This window comes from Colletotrichum abscissum (assembly GCF_030869225.1).
Source record: "Colletotrichum abscissum strain IMI 504890 chromosome Unknown Scaffold_37.1, whole genome shotgun sequence".
Taxonomy (NCBI): domain Eukaryota; kingdom Fungi; phylum Ascomycota; class Sordariomycetes; order Glomerellales; family Glomerellaceae; genus Colletotrichum; species Colletotrichum abscissum.
Window position 1 is genome coordinate 69,051 of NW_026850287.1, and position 20,209 is coordinate 89,259.

The window sequence follows — 20,209 nt, forward strand, 5'->3', positions numbered from 1 at the left end:
GTACCGGAAGCGCACCAACAGCCTTTTACTTCAAAAGGTCGTCCCGACTTGTTTAGACGACGACGATGCCGACAGATCGCTGACGCTGGCTCTATGAAAGGGCATTGGTGCGACGGGATCATGAGAGGACATTGGCCGTGTATGTTAAGTGGACGTTGGGACGTGAGGGAACGGTGGGACGTGAGGCGTGGGATGAGATCTCTCTCGGTCTCATCTTACATTGATTTTTCGGCGCGCCGTGCCCCCTGTCGGCAGGCTGCCGGCCCTACCCCTCCACGCCGTGTTTCCTACTGTTCGGGTCCCCTTTTCTCTCTCTTCGACCTCCTGAAAGGCGATCCGCGGAAGACGAATGGCACGATGCTTTTTTGCTGTTTGAACCCCGACTATTACCTGCCCTGGGCGAACGCGAACGGTGCGGAACACGGGTTCTTCTTCTCCATGCCGCCATGACCTGCAGAAGTCGGTGTGTACAGGAAAGCCGGAGGGAATTCCATATGGCTGCCTGGTAGCTGTGACCTGGGTTGCTGTCCCCAAGAACCTCCAAGACGCCTCTCAATGTGACCTAAGCGCTGCCGATCTAACGTCGAACAATACAGGTAGGTAGATATCTATGTCGGCGAAGGACTAGAAAGCTTGGGCGGAATTGCGATGGGACAAGCTGCAGGTCAGCAAATCACAAAACAGCAGCTAGCTGTCTTTGGAGCATCGTTGCGTGACCCTTGGGACCGGCCGTTCGCTCCGTCGGTGTCGTCAGAGTATGATGGAGTGAGTGGCCAGGCAGGGGGTGGGGTGGGATGGATGTATCCATGGATGGGCAATGGATTTTTGAATCTGATGTTTTTGTTGTTGATGGGCTTTTGTTGTATCCCGGATGGTACACTACCTTACTTTGTCCAAGGCTGGCCGGTACATTTCGCATACCTTACGGATACACCACCTTACATTAGCCATATCCAAGTGCCGGCCGGACGTGTAAGAAAACTATGGGGATTTAGAAAACGCCCTTTGACAACGGGAGTTTCTTGTTTTTCTCCTATCCCTCGGGGCTTCAGGGATATCCTACCTATTTTACAATTTGCTGCACCTTACCGAGTACACCTTGCGGATACCCAGGAATCGAAAAGGGCAAAACGAAAATACGTCGACGTACCTTACCTTACTCTACTGCACGCAGCACCGTGTAAGGTACCTCTCCGTAGTCCATACAGACAAGACAGGATCAACTCCCGGCCCCACAATCCAACACCGCCGGCCACATGCCTTGCCTTGCTCTTGCCGCAGACCTGGACTGGAACTGGACTGGAACTGGAAGGAGCGCAACTGCCAACACCAGGTGCTTGCTTGCCTTTGCAGCAAGTTGAGTGAGTTGCGTGTGTGAGAAGTTGAAGCCTGTCTACCTTATCCGTACCTACCTATACCTATACCTATACCTTAACTAGGTGCCCGGCTACCAAAGGGAAAGAGCGAGCGCCTGCTACTTCTGGACCCCGGTTGCCCATATTTACGAATACGCTCACCATCGTCTTTCCCAGCCCCGATCGAAATACCAACGACGTCTGTCTACTTTACCCTACCTTACGCAGTAGCAGCTGCTGCTCTCTCTTTCCGCCCTGGCGTGTCTCCAGTCCACCACTATACCATACCTTACTCAATCACCAGGTTCCGCTCTCTCCCACACAGTGCCCCAGTCTAAGGCGACATCTGCTTCGCTCGCCGACGAGAGTCACAGGTTGATCGTGGGCGGGTCCTGTTTTCCAACTTTTCCCACCAGTTCTGCTTCCGTAATCGTCCATCCCTCCCTCCATCTCTTCCGGCAGCTGTCACCGCGAGGAACCACGACCGAGATCAACATTCACCGGGTTTTCTTGCTCGTTTCGCCTCTCTACTGTTCCATTTCAGGCCTTGCGCCTGCCTGCGCTACTCTACGAAAAGATATTCAGACGCCCAGCCAACTCCATCAACCCACGTGCCGAGCTCGCGGCGAATCCAGGCGGCTCCCACTTTGCGGACCGAATACCCTGAACCACTGACACAACCAATTCCCGAGGCGGCGACGGCGCCGACAATTCGAGAACATCGTGCCGTTCCCCGAGTGCGCCTCCACGAACACGATCTTTCAACGACCACGTCCGCCGCGCAGTATTTGCCGTATATACGCATACACACATTTACACGGCTGGCCATGGCCGATGATCGGCGGAACAGCTCCGAGAAACCACCCTCGGCGCGGGATGGTCAGGACTCGAGCACAAGTCCAACTCAAACACCGACCCAAATGCAGAACCAGAACCAGACGCAAGACGCCCGACCACCACCCAAGAAGCGCAGACGCGTGGTGATTTCTTGCACGGAATGCCACCGACGGAAGCAAAAGGTTGGTTTGCTAGGCCTTGCCCGCAACAATTCTCCCTCCCGCCATTGCAATTCGTAGCTGACACAGTTTCTGTGCGCAGTGCGACCGAGACCTCCCATGCGCCAACTGCAAGTCGCGCAACAAACAGGATGCTTGCAAGTACGAAACAGGCGCGCCCACAGCAAAAGACAACCGCAAGCCGGACGGCGAAGGCGCGAGACCGACACATGTCCAGAGCCTCTCCAATGCCGCCGCGAACTGGGGCTACTCTCAAGCTGGGGCTTCCACTCTCGGTCTGATGAGGAAAATCGAAAGCGCCAACGGCGACGGCCAGCTGTCGCATCTCGGCGGCGCGGCCCACGTCGAAGACCAGTTTGCGACCAAGGAGCGATACAAGTCGTTGATCAGACAGCTGCCGGCGAAGGGTTACATCGAAAAGCTCATCGACGTATACTTTCACGAGTTCAACCACCAGTACTATGCGCTTGAGGAGGATCTCTTCAAGGAACAGTTTGCCGAGTGGTCCAACATCCCCTTCAGCGTGCTTTCCAACTCTGGTCCACAGGCACTCTCGCCCGACTTGCGAGTCTTTCCCGCGCTGCTCTTTCAGGTACTGGCGACGGCCTTGTTGACTCTACCGGAAGGGTCGCAAGACTTTTACGATCATCTCAAGTATGCTGGGAACATGACTTTCGAGGACCTTGCCGCGGACTACAGCGAATCTGGCGTTGGCATTTTGTCACTGCTTGGTAAGCGGCAAATCACTCTCACAACAGTCCAGGCCGACTTTCTTCGAGCTGCGTTTCTCAAATACATGGCCAAGGTTACGGAATCGGTAGGTGAACTCCCGAGCGTAGCTTAAGGCCGTCAAAAAGCTAATAATGAGTGCAGTGGCATGCCATTGGTAGCGCTATTCGAGATGCTCAAGAGATTGGCATGCACCGGGATAGCCTGGATCCTTCCCCGGCCAGTGATGACACTGGTGATATGCTCGAGAACATGTGGCTGATTCAGCGGAGGAGAAAGCTTTACATGGTCCTCATGACATGGTGAGCAATTGCCGGACGGCAAGCATGGCTGTTTATGACTCGGCTGACACCAAACAGGGATATCCACTGTGCGCTTGTGCTTGGACGTCCTGGCAGCATCGACTGGCGTATACTCCCACCCAGTCTACCAATAGACGCGCCTCCGCCCAAAGACCGCCGCAAGACGCCCATTGCGCCAAGGGATGACGAGAGAGACCCTCCAACCCCGTTGACTAAGAGCATATGGGCTTTCAAGCTCGTCGGCCCAATGCGCGAGATCCTCGAGCTTGAGCACGACGGCCCGTGTCCGAAAGACTATTCCAAGGTCGACCGGGTACACCAAATATGTATGGAACTCGACGAGGCCACACCTGCATACTTCCGCCTGGAGAATCCGGACACGAAATGGGACGGTAACCCATTGTGCTCCTCCTGGCTACAGTCGGTGCGGTTTTACCTACCGCAGATGAATCTTTTCAATCTAATGGCACTGCACCGACCATACATCTTTAACAGGCAAAAGAGTCGGACAGAGGCGCTCAAGGCCAGCATTGAAATGTTGCATCGACAGATGCTCACATTCCAAGGCCTTGACGCTGGATCATGGCGAAAGTAGGTCTCATGCATTTCCCTGTCGGATTAGGCTAACAAGCCTGCCTAGTTTCTCGCTGTTCTTTGGCAGCTTTGACGCAGTAGTGCTCATGGCGTCGATATATATCCTGTTCCCCAAGGAGAACCTGGATATGGCAGGCAGCGCTATGCAACACTTCCACTGGACAACGGAGAGGTTTGAAGCGATGCAAGAGCGAAACCCTCTTGCAAAGGCGGCAAAGGGAGTTCTCCAGGCGATATTTAATAAGTTTAAGAAAGCAGTAGGAAACCCGGCGCCACCAGCGAGCCTGTCAAGCCTGGCATCCCAGACAACGCCGGCATCGACGGCAGACAACAGCAGTCTTTCAGGCCGCGGATCGGTGTCAACGGCAACAGCGGCCACGGCAGATACGCCAGTGAGCAAGAGCAGTACGGTGGCGACACCAACCTCGCTGCCCATGGCATCAGACGCGGCATCGGCGTATCCTTTGCCATCCTCTGCCTCGGACTGGAACATACCCAATAACTGGGATTTCACGTCGATTGCGCCACTATTCCCGATGGGAGACCTCATTTACCACGACCTCAACGGTATACCGGACGACGGATCTCTCCCCGCGTGGGGAGCAGCGACGCCGCCACCGCCGGTGGCTGGTACAACATCATTCGAAGGAGATTTTGGGAATGACAGTGTGTGGAACTTGCTAAACCAGTACGACCCGTCATCTGTTTGAGCCCCTTACTACGTACGTTATATGGAAGACTGAGGAACGATATTTGAAACGGACAGAAACAAAGGCCATTTAGGGACATTCAAGCCTGAGCCGCTCACCTTCAAGTTGGAGTAAGATACTATCCGTAACATCTGCCTGCAAGCTCCTGGAAGAAGGAGCGAGGGGCTTGGATGATTGAGACAGTAAAGGAAAGAGGGATGGCAAGGCGTTTTTCTTGAACGTCGCAGGTGAGAGTCGAAAAAGAGATGGTGAAAAGGTCGCGGCCTAGCGGCGGTTCAGTGCATGACATTGAGTTGTTGTCATTGGCTGCATGCATTGGTGGGTTGAATTGAAGTCGAGAACTTGAGCGCCTTGGGGGACAGATGATTTACAGCTGAAGGGCACCCCCCTGCCTTGATGGGGGATGCTGGCCAGTCAGGTGGGACAACGGTAGTGGATTTAGCGCCAGCGGAGAAGGAGCTGCCCTGCCAGTGCCTGCTTACCGGGTTCCGTGGTGCCTCGCAAGTTGTCGCTAAAGTGGCATCTCATGCACAAGCGGTGGACAATCAGTCGAGCGAGGTGCAGGCCAGGCACATCGCAGCCGTTGCTAGGTAGTCGTCAGCCAGCAGGTAGCCAAGAATGGTTGAGGCAGATACAACAACGAGGATGCATAGATGACCATAATATATCCTATGTATACCCTGAGTGTACTTTTCTGTTGCCGTCATGTCCATGTTCCGATTCGAGGTTTTGTGTCGTTCGGCGTACTGGGGAATGGGTGTCACCGGTGTCTTGTGGGATGAAAGGTACGCATATCCTTGCGGCCTATGACGATTGGGACCAGTGGTAAACTTTTTTTTTTTTCGTATGCCAGTTTAACAATTTTTTCCGGGGTCCAGACAGTATGGCACCAACACCATATCCGTAGAGGAAGAAAAAAAAAATCAATTTCCGCCAGCCAACGAGTTGTGTTGTGGCGTGTCTAACATCTTATCGGACGCTTGCTTTTTTGCCTATGCAATCAACTTCCCACGGTTTCTCGAATGTCACTTGTGAACATTTCCCCATCTCTTGACAATTGGAAGTCTACCCGTGCCTAGGTTGGGTCAAGAAAGATTACCCCCGCCATCCATTCGCATCCGGCGAGTGAGCGCTCATCCTGCTTTCCGCATCCCGGGTCCCAGCAGATCGATATACTAGAATCCGGTGGTGGCTTCACCGCTTCCCGTCACTCTCTGCTGTCAGGTATCGATTGGGAGAGGAAGCAGACAACAGACAACAGACGGCTGGCATCTTTCAACCCAAAATCCGTTTGTTGCTGCGTTATTCCGTCTCGCAGACACGTCTGCAATATTTGTTCGTTTTCTTCCACCTTTTACATAAACCCGTCTTATTGACCCTTATTCGTAAAGTACAGGAAAGGGAAAGAAGCTGCTGCCATTCCAACTTTTTCTTAAACAAAATATCTACGGCACCCGCCGTTTATTTGACTTACCTCGTCTCAACCTCAGACATATCCGTACTCCCGCCCTCTCGCCTCAGAGACCCCATCTACCAGCCAACCTCCATCCTGAATCCTGGTCTAGTCGAATCCCGATCCTACCCCATTGTCTATCGTCTTGCCTGGCGTTACATTGCCCTCGTAGCCTCTACTCGCTCTCTCAAGACGCACCATCAGAGGCTTTTTGGCACTGCTTCACCTTCAACCGGTCGGTCACACCTCACCTTTTCAGCCCTCAGGTACTACCTCCCTTTACTCGATTACCCATGACTTTTTGCCTGAACCGACCATCTTGAACGTCCTCTTCTGCCCCCAAACTCCAGCCCTGTCCAGCTATCAACCTTATCAATCCCATCGCCGATCGACGAGACGTGAGCTGCGCTAAGGTAGTCTCTAAGTGCTTGTCTCTCCTTTCTTTGGCTGCATCTTATTTTGCTTTCCAGATTCTTACACTTTTGGTTCCCTATCCACTTGTCTTGGCTTTTTTTGCCTTTCACAGCTCTCGAGGTTCTTATTGCAGATCACACGAAGCTCTAGATGTGAAGAAAGGGTTTAGCCACAAAGACTTTTTTTCCTCATATCATCAAACCACCTGCCTACCTACGCGGTTCTCATATATTGCACACACAAGCCTAGTCGAAAGGTTACCTCACCTTACCTCTCATAAATCGCTTTCCAGAAGAGACGTAACCTGCTACGTACTGGCTAGGCGCATTTCTTGCTACAGCGACATCTGCAGCAGAGCACACTATCTGCCTGATCCGGCTGGGCCATCGCACCAAAGCATCACAAGCACACGAGGCAGGCACGGTACTTTCACCTACATTTTTATTTTTTATTTTTTTACCACCTACCCAAGCACCAAGCACAAGCACTACGGTCATCCACACATCCACGTCCCGTCCAAGCACAACACTCACTCACACACACACACACACACACACACACACACACACACACACACACACGCACACGCACTCACTCACTCGCTCACTCACTCACTCACCCACCTATCTACCGTACCTGCACCTGCACCTGCTGGCGCCAATAGAGAGTGCAGCAGTTGAGACTACCGCCGCGACTTCTTGCCTTTTCCCTTTGGCACACAAGGACTGCAGCGTCCGCCTCACCTTTCTCACTCTTCTTCCTGCTTGGGCTCTCTCAATTTATTTCGCTCGCTGAATCTGACTGGTGGCAGAAAAAAAAAGCAGCTCTCACTTTGCCTGAGGGAAGGAGGGGGAAAAAAAAGAAAAAGATGCCCACCACCACTCATACCACGACCACCCGGTCGCCTTTTGACACCAACAACCTGGGCATCAACACCAACAATTCGGCCCCTGTTCTCCCACCTTACCTTCGCACCAGTAGCCAATCTCCGTTGCATTCTTTTCCTTTCTCGCCGAGCAACACCTTGCCTTCGGCCATCGGATCAGGCATTAAGAAAGAAAAACCATCCACCAAAATGGCCTTGGATAAGCCAGAGATCATGGACTTTGTCACTCGGTATCAGAACTTGCAGGGTTACCAGAACGCCAGCGACCAGTTGATGAAGGTACGTTTGCGTTTTTCACTTCCCTCATGGTTTGCCATTGCCTGCCCACCCCTTCTCCCGGTTGAATCTTCTGCGTCCTTTCCACGGCTGGTCTGCGTCTGCAGAGAGACCAAAGCTTCCTGTCCCTTGCTCGACAGGGTCCCGCAGCAAAGCCACCCCCAGCTTGAGCTTGAGCTCGAGCTTTTCGAGGCATGTCGTCAACTTTTGCTACCGCGTCTAGCTTCAGCGCCTGTTTGGCGTTGGCGCTGCAGCTATCGTTGTTGACGCGCTTCGGCTGCTGATCCCCTACTTCCCTCATCGCCACCTTTCCAAGCCCACTCTCAATCCACCTGCACGAGACGCGACGAACTGCTATTCCCGTCCATCCCAACATGGGACCGCCCCTCTGAACAAGGTTATGAACCTTGACCAAAGTTACATTCCGCTAACCTCGTTTGATACCACAGGACCTTTTGATATACTGCAAAGAAATTCAGGGCCAATATGCCGATGAAAATCAGATACTCAAGCAGGAGTTGCGCAATGCAAAGCTCGACCTCGAGCATGCTACCACTTCCAGAAGAGAGATGCAGCAGATGCTGCAAGAGCTTGATTATGATAACAGCTACATGAAGGTAGACAGCGGCGCCGTCTGCTGTCCAGCAGCTTCTTCCCCACCCTTGAGCTCCAGAGTGACTAAACCTCGCAGAATCGCAATCCCTACGTCTTGATTCTAATTGATGGAGATGGACTTCTTGTATGTAGCCCCGACTACTACCTCGGGTTTTCGATGTAATGCTAATTTCGGCGCCTTCTCAATAGTTCCAAGAATCGTTTATCAGACAAGGTATCGAGGGCGGCAAGCAAGCCGCCTACGCCCTCCGAACTGCCGTTGCCGAGTATGTTGGCAGCCAGTCGGGTGAGGTTGAAATCGTCGCCAAAGTCTGCGCCAATCTATCCGGTCTTGGACGTGCTATGCGCAGAGATGGCTGCCTCGATAGCGAGTCCGAGCTCAGGGAGTTTTCTCTGGGTTTCACACAGGCCAAAGCTTCGTTTGATTTCATCGACGTTGGTCACGGTAAGGAACGTGCCGACTCGAAGATCAAAGGTGCGTTGTACACGAGACTAGATGGCGATGTTGTAGTAGTGACACATGGGCTAACATTGCCATAGAGGCCACCCGCTGGCATCTGCGAAACTACAACTGCAGACAGATTTTGCTAGGCATTTCCCACGATGCTGGTTATGCCCCTTTCCTCGATGAAATCCTTCAAGATACAGATACTCGCTCAAGAGTCAGTCTAATTGAGGGCGTCGCTACGGTCAGAGAGCTAAAAAACACCAACGTTCATATCCTCGACCCGCTACCCAGCCTTTTCCGAAACCAAAAGCTCATTGATAGAAGCGGCGACCGCGCTGCTGAACGTGCCGAGGCATACGCCAGATCTTCGGCGCAGGCACCAGCGTCGGTACCTTTCTTTCCGGCTCCATCTAGAGCGTCAATATCTTCGCCTGTGATGGTGGCTTCGCCAACCTCACCCCCTGCTACATTGGCGACGACAGCCTCTTCTTCCTGGGCCGGGGTCACCGCTAAGGCTAGCCCGCCGCCTGTCATCACCACCCCGTTGGCTAAAATATCCGTCAATGTTCCAGCTCGAAAGGCTCCGGAGCCAAAAGTGGCAACACCGGCATGGAACCCTGGCGAGCGTGGCTTGGATCCCCCCATCCCCATCAACGCAACAGCCATGGACAATATTAAGAAACGAACAGGCAAGGACAAGCTGTGCAACAACCATTACCTGCGCGGTCCTTGTGCCAAGGGCGATGAGTGCTGCTTCGAACACAAATACAAGCCCAACCCGGATGAAATTAACGCCATTGCCCATTTGACTCGTCTCAACCCCTGCACCAGCGGTCAAGAGTGTGACGTGGAAAACTGCATTTACGGACATCATGTAAGTCTTTGCCTTTCACTCTTGCAGAACAGGTGTACTAACAAGTCTCGCAGTGTCCTAGCGTGACTGGAACCACCTGCACCCACCCGTATTGCAAGTTTAGAGTTGAGGATCATCCACCTGGCACAAAGTTCAAGAATGCCAAAATTTACGAAAACTGAACGGCTTCGAGAAGCCGATTTTGGAAGGAAGGAGAGACAAAAGGACAAAGGGACAGGATTTGCTATGGCACATGGAATTGGCTGTGGCACAGAAAGTCGTAACTCATCTGCTGCTGGTCTCTCAACGTACTAGGTTCGCTTTTTGAGAATTAATTTTTGTATGGTTAGCTTTCTCACTGGCAATTTGAGCTTGCCAAATGAGCTTCGTATAGCTATACATGGATGGCTGTTTTCCAGATATTTTCCTCATGCAGTGAGGCTCACGTAGCGCTTGAGGGAGGACCAATCGTACCTGAATTTCTGGCCCTGCAAAACCATTGCATCACGCTCTAGCTATATGGGTCAGCAATTTGCTCAGATTGTCACCATCGGATGAGGAGACGTGTTGGCGTTATAGTTGCGACTGCTCACTCCCGACCTCCGCGCTAGCATCTTGACCCCCGGTGGCTTATATTTTTGAAGATCATGAGTTCGAATTCCCTCGTAGGCATTTTTTCTTTGTTTTAACGAAAAGCCATCGCTCTTGCCACATCCATGAAGCTGCAGGTTATTTGCAGAGGGAAAAACGAGTGTTTGTGTATACCTTCGTCTGTAAGCTACCCATGAGCTGAGGTGAAGTAATGCCCTGTGCCTGTCTGCCGAGCCCCAGCGAGATAGTGGACCCCGCCACTCCAACCCAAACCCCACCACGAGCCGTGGTCTTGCAACCAACCCCACACCTGCCGGCCAAAATCCCAGAGTGGATTAGCAGAGAGAGCGAGAGCCTCCTCTTCAATCCACAACTGTATCCTCACCTCGCATCTGCCAGGCCTCCAAACCCACCACCAACGACGACGACGAAAGCTCCCGAAGCGACTGATACCTCGAGAGCCACGAGCTCAATCGGGTACAAAACAAGAAGTGGCGATCACAGATAGTCCGCCAGACAATACCACACCAACAACCCCCCACACAAACCACAACCACCATGTCGCACCCACGCATAGAGGAGGTCGAAGACAGCGACCTCGAGGCATCAGACCCCTCCGAGGGCGACATTGACGACTTTGCCGACAACGACATTATGCGCCGCGTCGAGCCCAAATCGTCAGCACCACGCGCACCGCAAATCAACCCTTCCACCATCCCCCCCGCCGCCGCCAGCGGCCCAGGCCCCCGCGGCGGCTCCTCCGAGTTCCAAACGACCGTCGACCAGAAGCAATACGCAGACTTCCAGTGCCTCTACCCAATCTACTTTGACGCCCGCCGCACCCGCGCCGAAGGCCGCCGCGTCCCCAAATCCCTTGCCGTAGAGAACCCCATCGCCCGCGAAATCGTAAACGCCTGCGCCGCCCTCCGCCTGCCGACGCTCTTCGAGCCCGCCAAATTCCACCCAAAGGACTGGGCGAACCCGGGCCGCGTCAAGATCCGCACGCGCTTCAACGGCCAACTCGGCCCGGACGGCGGCAAAGCCAGCGCGGCGAGCCGCCCCGCGGGGTGTCAGGAGATCAAGAACAAGCACCACCTGTACATCCTCGTCGCCGAGCACCTCAAGCGCAACCCGACGACGGAGGACAGCGCCGCCCTAAAGGCGCGCGTGCAGGGTGCTCCCGCGCACGATCCCAGCAAGCCGTGGCCTAGGCCTGCCGTCCCGCGCGGGTGGAAGATGGGCGAGCTGTTGCCGTATATCAGTCCCGCCATGACGGGCGGCGGCGTCAGCGAGAACTTGTTCAAGGATATGATGAAGGAGATGCAGGGGGGCGGGGACCCGATGGCGGCGTTGATGCAGCAGGCTCAGGGCGGTGCTTTGGGTGGTGGTGGTAGCGGTGCTGAGGAGAAGGCTGGTAAGAAGAAGAAGGGCAAGGGCAAGGCTTGAAGTGGACTGTCGGAGAAAAGAGAAAGAGAGTCGTCAAAAGGGAAACCAGGGGTGGACCACATCCAAGGAGTTCTAAGCATCATCATGAAAAAACATACCACGGCCAACGGTCAATGGTCAACAAGTTGAAACGACATCACGGGGATACAAAGGGGAAGGTCGTAGAAAAAGGCTGAGGGAGCCCAATCTAAGCATGCTAGACTTGAAGAATAAGGTTGGGATTCAGGGGGTATTTAACATCCTACTAGTCCTTCTGCCACATCGCATCGCTTCCATGATAATCATACTGCCGCCAGTCGGCCCTGTATCCCCTCCCACTCGCGCGATCCCACAATCTGCACATCCCTCCCGCCGCCGGGCACCATCTTGCCGTCCGCGTCCGGCAAACGAATCTGCAATCTCGCCGCCACGCTCTTCATCATCTGCCTCTTCTCCGCCGCCGCCCCATCCTTGCGCCCTAGCACGACCTCGGACTTCTTGAGCACCGAGTTCCGCCAGCTGTTCCACGCCGCGAGGTCCTCCCTCTGCTTGGCCGCGTGGTACTGCGGCGTGCTGCGCGCTGGCTTCCACGCGAGCTTGTCCTCCGGCAGGGAAGCAAGGTCGTATACGCGGGCCGACGTTGTGAACTTGACCAGCTCGCTGAGAACATCCTTGCCCTCCGCCACGACGAGGGCGCGGCGCTGTTCCACGACGGAAGGTGACTTGGTGAGCGGCTCCGCCAGCCAGTCGTAGTTGTGCTGCTCCGTCGTCCTGGCGCGCCTGTTGTCCTCGCGAAGGTATCGCACGGCAGCCTGCAGGCTCGCAATCTCGCTTTTGAGAGCATCCATCTCGCGCGCCGTAGCAACCGCCCGCTCCTGGCCGGCCTTGGCGCCCGCTGCACCGGCGCCGTCCGCGAAAGCCTTGCTGTCGCCGGCAATCTTTTTCCACTTGTCGCGGTCCGTCTCCAGTGTCTTGAGCTCGCGGTCTTGCTTATCAATGTCTTCCTTGAGACTAGCAGCCTTTTGCTTCGCAGCCTCGATCTGCGCCTCGAGATCCTCAATGCGGGAAGCCTTGGCATTAGCATCCTTCATCCTCGACTCGAGGGTCTCAATCTTGAGGTTGGCCGTGCTCAGATTCTCGTCGCGCTGCGCAATCGCCACGCGGGCTTCGTTGTGCTCCTCCTTAAGGCGGCGCATCTCCTCCTCCGCATCGACGGGGATTGTCTTGATGGCCTTGAGCTCCTGGGAACGAAGCTTCCACGGTGCGGGGCTGACTTCAAACTCTTGCGTCTGGGACAAATCTGCGCTAAGTGCGGCCAGGTCTGAGATCTGGCTGGTAAGAGTACGAAGCCTAGACAGGTACGTTGAGAAGAGGTCGGACTCGCTCGACATGGTAACCTTGGTGGTGGCCTTGGAGATTGTATCCTGGACTTCGCGGTACGTAAAGGGCTCGTTACGGCCTTCCTCGTGTAGGAGCGTATGCAAGTCGGAGCCAATCTCACGAGCCAACGCTGCCAGCTGTTGAGTGGCATCCTGGCACTGCTCAAAGGACTCCTTGGTCTCTTGCGGCAACGCCAGCGAGCGAGACTTGAGATCTTGCAGGGCCCGCACAGCCTTCCCAGCAATAACCTTGGCACTCCGGGTCTGAGCAACGACAAACTCGGATTTCTTGCTAAAGTGCTGCGCCATCTCATCGTCTTCAGACTCGGGGGGCACAACTCTCTGGACCATTCCACGCAAAGCAGCAAAGGTGGCTCCGGCAGACTCAAGATGGCTCTGCATGACGACAGTCTGCATGTACGTGTCCTCGGCAAAGTCGGGCAGCTCGTTGGTGAGGTGAACTTCAGCGAGATGAGACATGAGCGCAATCGTGCGCTGGAGTTCGTCCGCACACTTCTGCTCCTTGAGGTCATCTCGTCGCAAGCCGTCGATCCATCCGTTCAGCGCCCGCTCCACTGGCTCCAGCTCAAACAAGGCATTCTGGAACCGCTGGAACTGTTCAATCGAGCAGTGGCTGATGGCGTTAGTGAAGCGCTCGCACATAGAAGCGACCCATGTAAGTTTGTCAATAGCATCGCAGCCAGCAAAGACGTCGTCCTCGTGGCCAGGATGAGGTTGGCCGTTGACACGCTCCTTGATGAACGACTGCAGGAGCTCGGCCTTGAAGGCCAATCTCCTAAACCTCAGCAGAGCAAGCACAGAGTCTTGGTCCTCCTTGTAGGTATCAGGCAAGAACATCTTGACAATCTCCAAGTGTTGCTCGGCCTCCTGAGCCTCCAGTCGTCGTAGCTCGAGGTCGATCGTCTTGACTTGGGCCTTGGAGGCGGAGATCTGGAGCTTCATGTTCAGGTCCATCATAGCGCGAGACTTGCTGTTAAGCTGCTCGGATTCCGTCTCGGTCACAGCATGTGACGCCCGCATGTCCTCGAGGTCGCTCTGCAAGCTTGTGACCAGTCCTCTGAAGCGGGACAGGGTGTATTCCATGTCCTCCAGGGCCTCCTCTTGCTCGCCCGCCCGTCGCGCCTGCTCCGTGATGACGCTGTCCTTGAAGTCGAGGTCCTCTTGCATCTCCTTTTCGTTCTGGACGTGGTTGATCTCCAGCTCGTCGTTGATCTCCTTTAGGTTTTCGAGATCTTCGATGACGGCCTTGAGTTCTTCGATTTGCTCAGACATGCTCATGTTACGCTCAGTGAGGTCCTCGATCATATCTTCAGCGCCCAAAGCATTATCGAGTTGTTGCCGAAGATCCTCAACTGCAGCCTCGGATTGGGCCAACTTTTCTTTCGCCGCATCAAACTGCTCCTTAACGGTGCCAAATTCTTGGAGATCATCCTCCAAAGTCTTGATTTGGTCCTTGAGCTCCTCCTCTTGTTGCTGAGTCAAGTCGCGCAATCGCAGGAGAGCTTCGCGGAGCCGCTCGTTCGTCCTCTCCATCTGCAGCCATCCGGTGCTGGCTCGGTCTTCCGCTGACATACCCTGGCCGAATTCCGCATTCTCTTCGCGGAGAATTTCCACTTCGAGCTCAAGCTCTTCCGACTTCTGCTTCAGAGCCTCAAGTTCAACCTTAAGAACCTCGGCCGTCTCTTCAGCCATCTCACGGTCCAATGTGGCCAGCTCCAAGGCGGTCTCATGCTCCATCTGCATTGATTCGATGGATTCGAACCTCTCCTCTGCCTCCTTTAATTGTTTTCGCAACTCATTGTTCTCGCTTTGCTGAGGCTGATATTTCGCCTGCAACTTTTCTATGATGGACTGGAATCTGTCCCGCTCGCCTTGGACCTGGTCCAATTGCTTCAACTTCTCTCTGTCCTCCAATCTCTTTCTCTCAAGCACTTTCAGCTTGGCCTTGAGGTCCTCTATCTCTCTATTCGCAGCGGCGGCATTTGGTGTAGAACGGGCGGTTGTCGCTGGTTTTGTTGAGCTTGTAGGCGTTGTAGACGCGGAGCCTGATGTGAGCTTCTCCAAAGCCTTTGTCCTTGCTCTCACGGGGCTTGTCTCGCCATCTTTGTTGGGAGACGTGGCACCTGCGTCTTCACCGCTGTCGGCGTTCTTCCCAGCTCCCATGTCCGCGGAGGGCCTTCTCGCAGAACCCGCAGTCCGTCCAGAGATGGAAAGTCGACCACTATTAGGTCTTCCTGGGGTGGGCCGTGTGGGAGCTGAAGATGTCGAGGGTTGTCTCGTGGTTCTATTGGCGGGTATCGGTGGAGGTCCCATGGAGCTGCGAGAGGTTCCCACGCTTGGCCGCGTTTTGGCAGCTGTAGCTGGTGTACGTGTATTGGACGGTGTGGTAGTTCGCGATGGCGCGGTACTCGATGTTGCTGATCCGAGCTGTTTTGTGGGTGACTTGGTCGGTGACTACATACCCATGGTGAGTCGTTGCTCTTGGTATACACAGGTATCTGTACACTCACCCTCAATGTACTCCCCGGCCGGGACACCTTAGGTCCCGGACTAGGACTCGGCGCATTCAGACTCATCCTCTTAGTCAAACCCGTGTCGCTGGTCGTCCTCCCAGCGCCAGGATTGAAGCTGCTCGGCCGGCTAGGCCTGCGAGCTGCTGGCTTCGCCGCCGGAGCAGGCGCCTGGGCGATGATGGCCAATGTCGTCGGGCGCACAAACATGCCATGCCCAAGGGCACAGTCAAAGTATCGCTCGCCCTGAACGCTGCCATCGTTCTTCCCGCTATCATCCTCAAGCTCAATGCCCACCCAATCACCGCTAGCGAAGTGCGTTCCACCGGCGAAGCGAACGATGCCAGTCCGGCCGTCTGATAGACGTACCGTCTGGCCAACTGCGAGCTCCGACATTGTTCCGCGGTTGTGAGTCTACTGGGAGATAACCATGTTCGTTATTGCTGTCGGTATCGTGGGGCGTAGGCCAGTCGTTGAGGCCCCGTCGTGATGAGTGGTGTGTACTTGGAAGATTACGTTGTGTTTGGATGTCACCCAGGGGGCCATTGGGAGCGCGTCCCAATCGGATAAACGCGCTGGAGCTTGGAGCTTGCTGCTGCTGCTGCGGCACCTGCGACTAAACTGACAAGGGGTTTAGTAGGGGTGATGTCAATACAAAGTCAGTGCCTGATTGGCTAGTTTCTGCCTCGCATCTCAGGGTCTTCTGCTATGAGCTTAAGCGAGACTTCCTAATGGATAACTTCATACACCAGTACTGTGTACAAGTGACCGACATCCATCATAAGGCCTTACTAAGAAGACACGGGTAGTAGACGACAACAATGCTGCCTCAAACACAAAGCAAACGCGCTTCAAAGAAATACACAGCGACATTGTCTCATTCCCTTCAGCAAAACGCCCATGAAATGCATCACTCTATAAAGTAGTCAGGGCGTAGCAGATCGGCTCTCGACACAACGCAGGGAGATATCGTTTGACCTATTTGGGCGTTCAGATGCACTCACTCGAAGCACGCGCTGTCCAATAATCGACTCAATACCTTTGCTCAGTATTTTGGTTGCCTATCTACGCCTACGCTATGTCAAGAAAAATCAATAGTGTGTCTCAATCCGAAAAGAAGGAAATCCGTCACCGCATCCCGCTGGAAATCATCACATTATTAAGTCTGCTTTTGTAGCCATCTCAACCTCGCCCGAATCCCTCCTGATAGCTACCTCCTCGAATCCACTCCACCAACTCAAAAGAGATGCGTCGCTCAGTCTTCTCGTCCAATGGCTTATTATGCGCAACTCTCACCACCATCACACCGTGGCCTCGGAACTCAACTGCACCTGCGTGAGTGATTTCCTCCTCAGTCACTGACTTGACGTAGATGACAAGGTCCGGTCCAATGATTCCCCTCCACAAAGTCGATACCCATTGCCAATGGTCGATTGGGGCATAGCAATCATAGATGGGCAATGTGCAAGCGTACTTGTCTGATAGAGTCAGACTGAATCCCGCGGGGAGCAGCGCAACTGGTGTTTTGCTGGGTACCGATATCGAACTATGTCGAGACCCGACACCCTCCCCCTCCGATGCCCGCCTCGTGAGCGGAGGCGGATTCGATGCGAAAGTCGGCTTGGTGGAGACGTGTTTGATGATCTCTCGCGACTTCACATGCCACTTCAGGATGCTCTCCATATAGTTAGAGAACAGCTCCGAGGCGTGTAAGTTGGGCTGCGAATGGCTGCTCTTCCTGCTGCTGCCGCCAGCAGAGGCCGTGTCGTTCATCCTTGCGTCATCTTCGGCCGACAGGCCAGACAACGGCGTACTCGGTCCCTCGCTCCACGTCTTCAGATCAATCTCGCTCAAGCCGAGGAGAGACCGATGCACTGCCGTTCCCACCTGCTCTAGCTGTCGAGGATCAGCCCCTTCAACGGCAACGACTGCGCCGCGAATCTCGATTTCAGGACTGGCCGGTCCCGGCGGAGCCAAGGTCGGGCTGATCTTTTGCAGGACTTTCAGCTTGCTCCAGAAAGGAATCGTCATGATCATGGCCTCGAGGCTTTGAGCATATCTATCTCTCGGGTTTGCGATGCCCATGCCAGTCATTGGGTGTGCACTCGGGCGGTCGCTTATATCGTTGTCTCTGTTGATTGGCGGAGACGACTGGGTCTGGAGGGGCGGCAGTCGAAGACTCTCATCGTAGCCCGGGCCGCGGCTTGGCCCCGCGTTCGCCGGATGGGGCGGTCGTGGAGGAGGGGGCGCCATGTTACTATACCCGGGCCTCGCGAGTGATGATGGACCGGGCAAAGGCCCGTAGCCGGCGATAGGCGGCGTAGGAGGCATACTCACCGATGACCTAGGCTGCCTCGATAGAGGATGGCCTGTGTATGGACCGGATGAAGGAACTGCCTGGTAATATCCCGTAGAGGGGTTGATTCGGCGTCGTTTGAGCTCGGGGGATGGCGACATTGGTTCGTATTCTTCTTCCACGTCCCGCAAGTTGTTGTGTTGGTGTTGGTAGGGCTGTTTCTCTCCAGGTAAGGCACGCCGAAGGTGATCGCTGTCCCCGCTGCGAGCCTCGCTCGGGCGATGCGGCTGCATTTTTGGTTTTGCGACTGTCGGTGTGCCTGCTGGTGTTGACGGCGTTCTCGGCGTTGCGATGAATCTGCCACCACAGTTGGGGCACCGTCCTGGATTAGTCGAGGCTGACGATCCTGTTTGACTCCTAGATCTACCCCGACGAGGCCGATAGCGGTAATCTGGGTAGTCTTCCGCGTGCCGTCTCTTCTCCTCTTCTCCAAGTTGCCTCCAAATTTCCTTCTCTCGCGGGTCCTGTGATTTCCACCGCTGTCCTATGATTTTGGATATATCTGGGTTGGAAAGGCCTGGGAATTCGCTGGAGACGGTAGCCTGGTGGTGTTGTCTATACAGTATGAAGGCTGTCAAAGAACAACGTCAGTCAACGGGCATTACATAAGTGTCCAGCAGTCTGTTTGGATCGTCCAACAAAGAAAAGTCCCCCGAGGCCGGTCTCAGATCAGGCCTGTGACGAATATGTGTCGACCGACGATGTGGGATGAAGAGCGGGAAATGTGCGACTCACGGTTGCGAGGCCTTGGGATCTTGAGTCCGGGCGTGCAGAGACAGATGGTATCCTTGCCGCTCTGGCTACTCATCGGTCTGGTCTCCAAGCTGAGGTTTCTCACTTTAGAGGTGTTCGCTTCCTCGATATCAATGGACGTAACGCGCTTTCTGCTCGCGCGACTGCCAGCAGAGCCTGCAGAGTTTGGTCCCTCGTCCGTCTCCTGGCTCGCTCTTCGTTCCATGGCCGAATGGGCAGAGATGCCACCAGAGGAAGAGGTTGACCGCCGTGGCCGAGGCGTAGAGACCACATCTGTCATCTTTTGGGTTGTAAGGGTTTGCAGGAGGTGTGCAAACAGATGCGAGTTGGGACTGGGGACAAGTGGGCGAGGCGTTCGAAGCTATGAGACGTTTGGACTTACACCATGCTTCGGAAAGGGGGGCGTTTGAAGAAGCAGAAGAGACAGGGGGTGTATGTACGTTGTCAATGGTGAGAGACACGACGGGATGCTAGGGTTGAGTTAGGGTTCGAAGAGTGTTGGCGAATCCGTGTAGTTGTGGACTTGGGCGAGCAGGAAAGGCAGCAATGATTTGACAGACGTGCGAGAGACAGGCGAAGCAGTATATCGGTAAGTTGGAACGAGACGAGACGGGGCCGAGATCACTTTTGTTCGATGGCCGATTGTTCGTTCCGACCTTTTTCCCCTTCTCCTTTGTGATATCGAGACGACGACTTCTCATTCAGCAGAAACCGAGCAGACAATGACTGTCTAACTCAATGACTTTATGTTCAAAGATGGAGGTGGCCATTATGGGGAAGAAAGAACATCAGGGTAGGCAGGGCGGTTGGTACGATGTCGTCGAGACGACAGCGACGAACAGCGACCAGCGTCAACGACGACGGTTGACCGACGGCTCTGAGCAGGGAAGGAGATGGATCTGAGTGGTGAGCAAAGGGAGAGGCGGGAAGGATGGACGAACTGAAGTCAGGAAACGGAAAAGAAGTAAGAAGGGTAAGCTCGCAAGAGAGAGAGAGAGAGAGATGTTGATCCTTTGGGGGGTGGGAAATGTGTCTCGGGAATGTACCGGACACCCAAGGTTGTTGCAGATGAGGGAAATGGGCTTCTTTGTGAAGAAGCGTTTGCCCTGTGGTGACCGGTGCCCGCGTCGTCTATGTCTGTCTCTCTCTTCTTTAGGACTCGCCCAGGCGTTCCGTTCGCATAGAGCGTTGGAGACGGAGAGACAGAGTATAGGCCAAGAAATGGGCAAATGCCTTTCTTGCCCTCAGACCTTGAGAACAAGGAATAGGCAAGTTTCGGGTCCCCAAGTCCGAAGATGGAGCAGTAGAAGGCGGGAAAGGATGCGGCGGTAGCAAGAGCGACCTAGACGAGGACGCAAAAAGATGAATAATGACTCAAAGGTATGAACAACAACGAGACACGGAGACGCGACTTTGAAGAATATCCCTCCACATTCAATTTCAAGTCTTGTTTGGTGAGGATAGGTAGAGGTTTACCCTGGTTAGATGAAAGACGAGGAAGGCTATGTGCTGCTCAAAGCAGT

At 54.5% G+C, this 20,209-nt stretch overlaps 5 protein-coding genes across 5 annotated transcripts; 3 read left to right on the plus strand and 2 right to left on the minus strand.

Annotated features, from left to right (window-relative positions):
- Window positions 1–2,182: 2,182 nt before the first annotated feature.
- CABS01_12324 (fungal specific transcription factor domain-containing protein) lies at window positions 2,183–4,706 on the plus strand (the record flags this gene model as incomplete). The annotated part of the gene is made up of 5 exons (XM_060545678.1): window positions 2,183–2,374; window positions 2,454–3,188; window positions 3,245–3,402; window positions 3,460–3,993; window positions 4,043–4,706. The coding sequence occupies 5 exons, from the start codon at window positions 2,183–2,185 to the stop codon at window positions 4,704–4,706; spliced, it is 2,283 nt and encodes a 760-aa protein (XP_060396535.1).
- A 2,537-nt stretch (window positions 4,707–7,243) lies between these two features.
- CABS01_12325 (uncharacterized protein) lies at window positions 7,244–9,833 on the plus strand (the record flags this gene model as incomplete). The annotated part of the gene is made up of 6 exons (XM_060545679.1): window positions 7,244–7,738; window positions 8,185–8,352; window positions 8,427–8,474; window positions 8,540–8,825; window positions 8,891–9,672; window positions 9,726–9,833. Coding segments are annotated over 6 exons (1,887 nt in total), but the record flags the coding sequence as incomplete, so codon positions are not given.
- A 967-nt stretch (window positions 9,834–10,800) lies between these two features.
- Window positions 10,801–11,688, plus strand: CABS01_12326 (uncharacterized protein; the record flags this gene model as incomplete). Its single annotated transcript, XM_060545680.1, has 1 exon — window positions 10,801–11,688. One exon carries the CDS (start codon window positions 10,801–10,803, stop codon window positions 11,686–11,688), a length of 888 nt encoding a protein of 295 aa, XP_060396537.1.
- Window positions 11,689–11,969: 281 nt separating this feature from the next.
- Window positions 11,970–15,973, minus strand: CABS01_12327 (CAP-Gly domain-containing protein; the record flags this gene model as incomplete). The annotated part of the gene is made up of 3 exons (XM_060545681.1): window positions 11,970–15,322; window positions 15,402–15,494; window positions 15,658–15,973. The coding sequence occupies 3 exons, from the start codon at window positions 15,971–15,973 to the stop codon at window positions 11,970–11,972; spliced, it is 3,762 nt and encodes a 1,253-aa protein (XP_060396538.1).
- Window positions 15,974–16,759: 786 nt separating this feature from the next.
- On the minus strand, window positions 16,760–18,966 carry CABS01_12328 (HMG box protein; the record flags this gene model as incomplete). The annotated part of the gene is made up of 2 exons (XM_060545682.1): window positions 16,760–18,504; window positions 18,669–18,966. 2 exons carry the CDS (start codon window positions 18,964–18,966, stop codon window positions 16,760–16,762), a joined length of 2,043 nt encoding a protein of 680 aa, XP_060396539.1.
- Window positions 18,967–20,209: the final 1,243 nt, after the last annotated feature.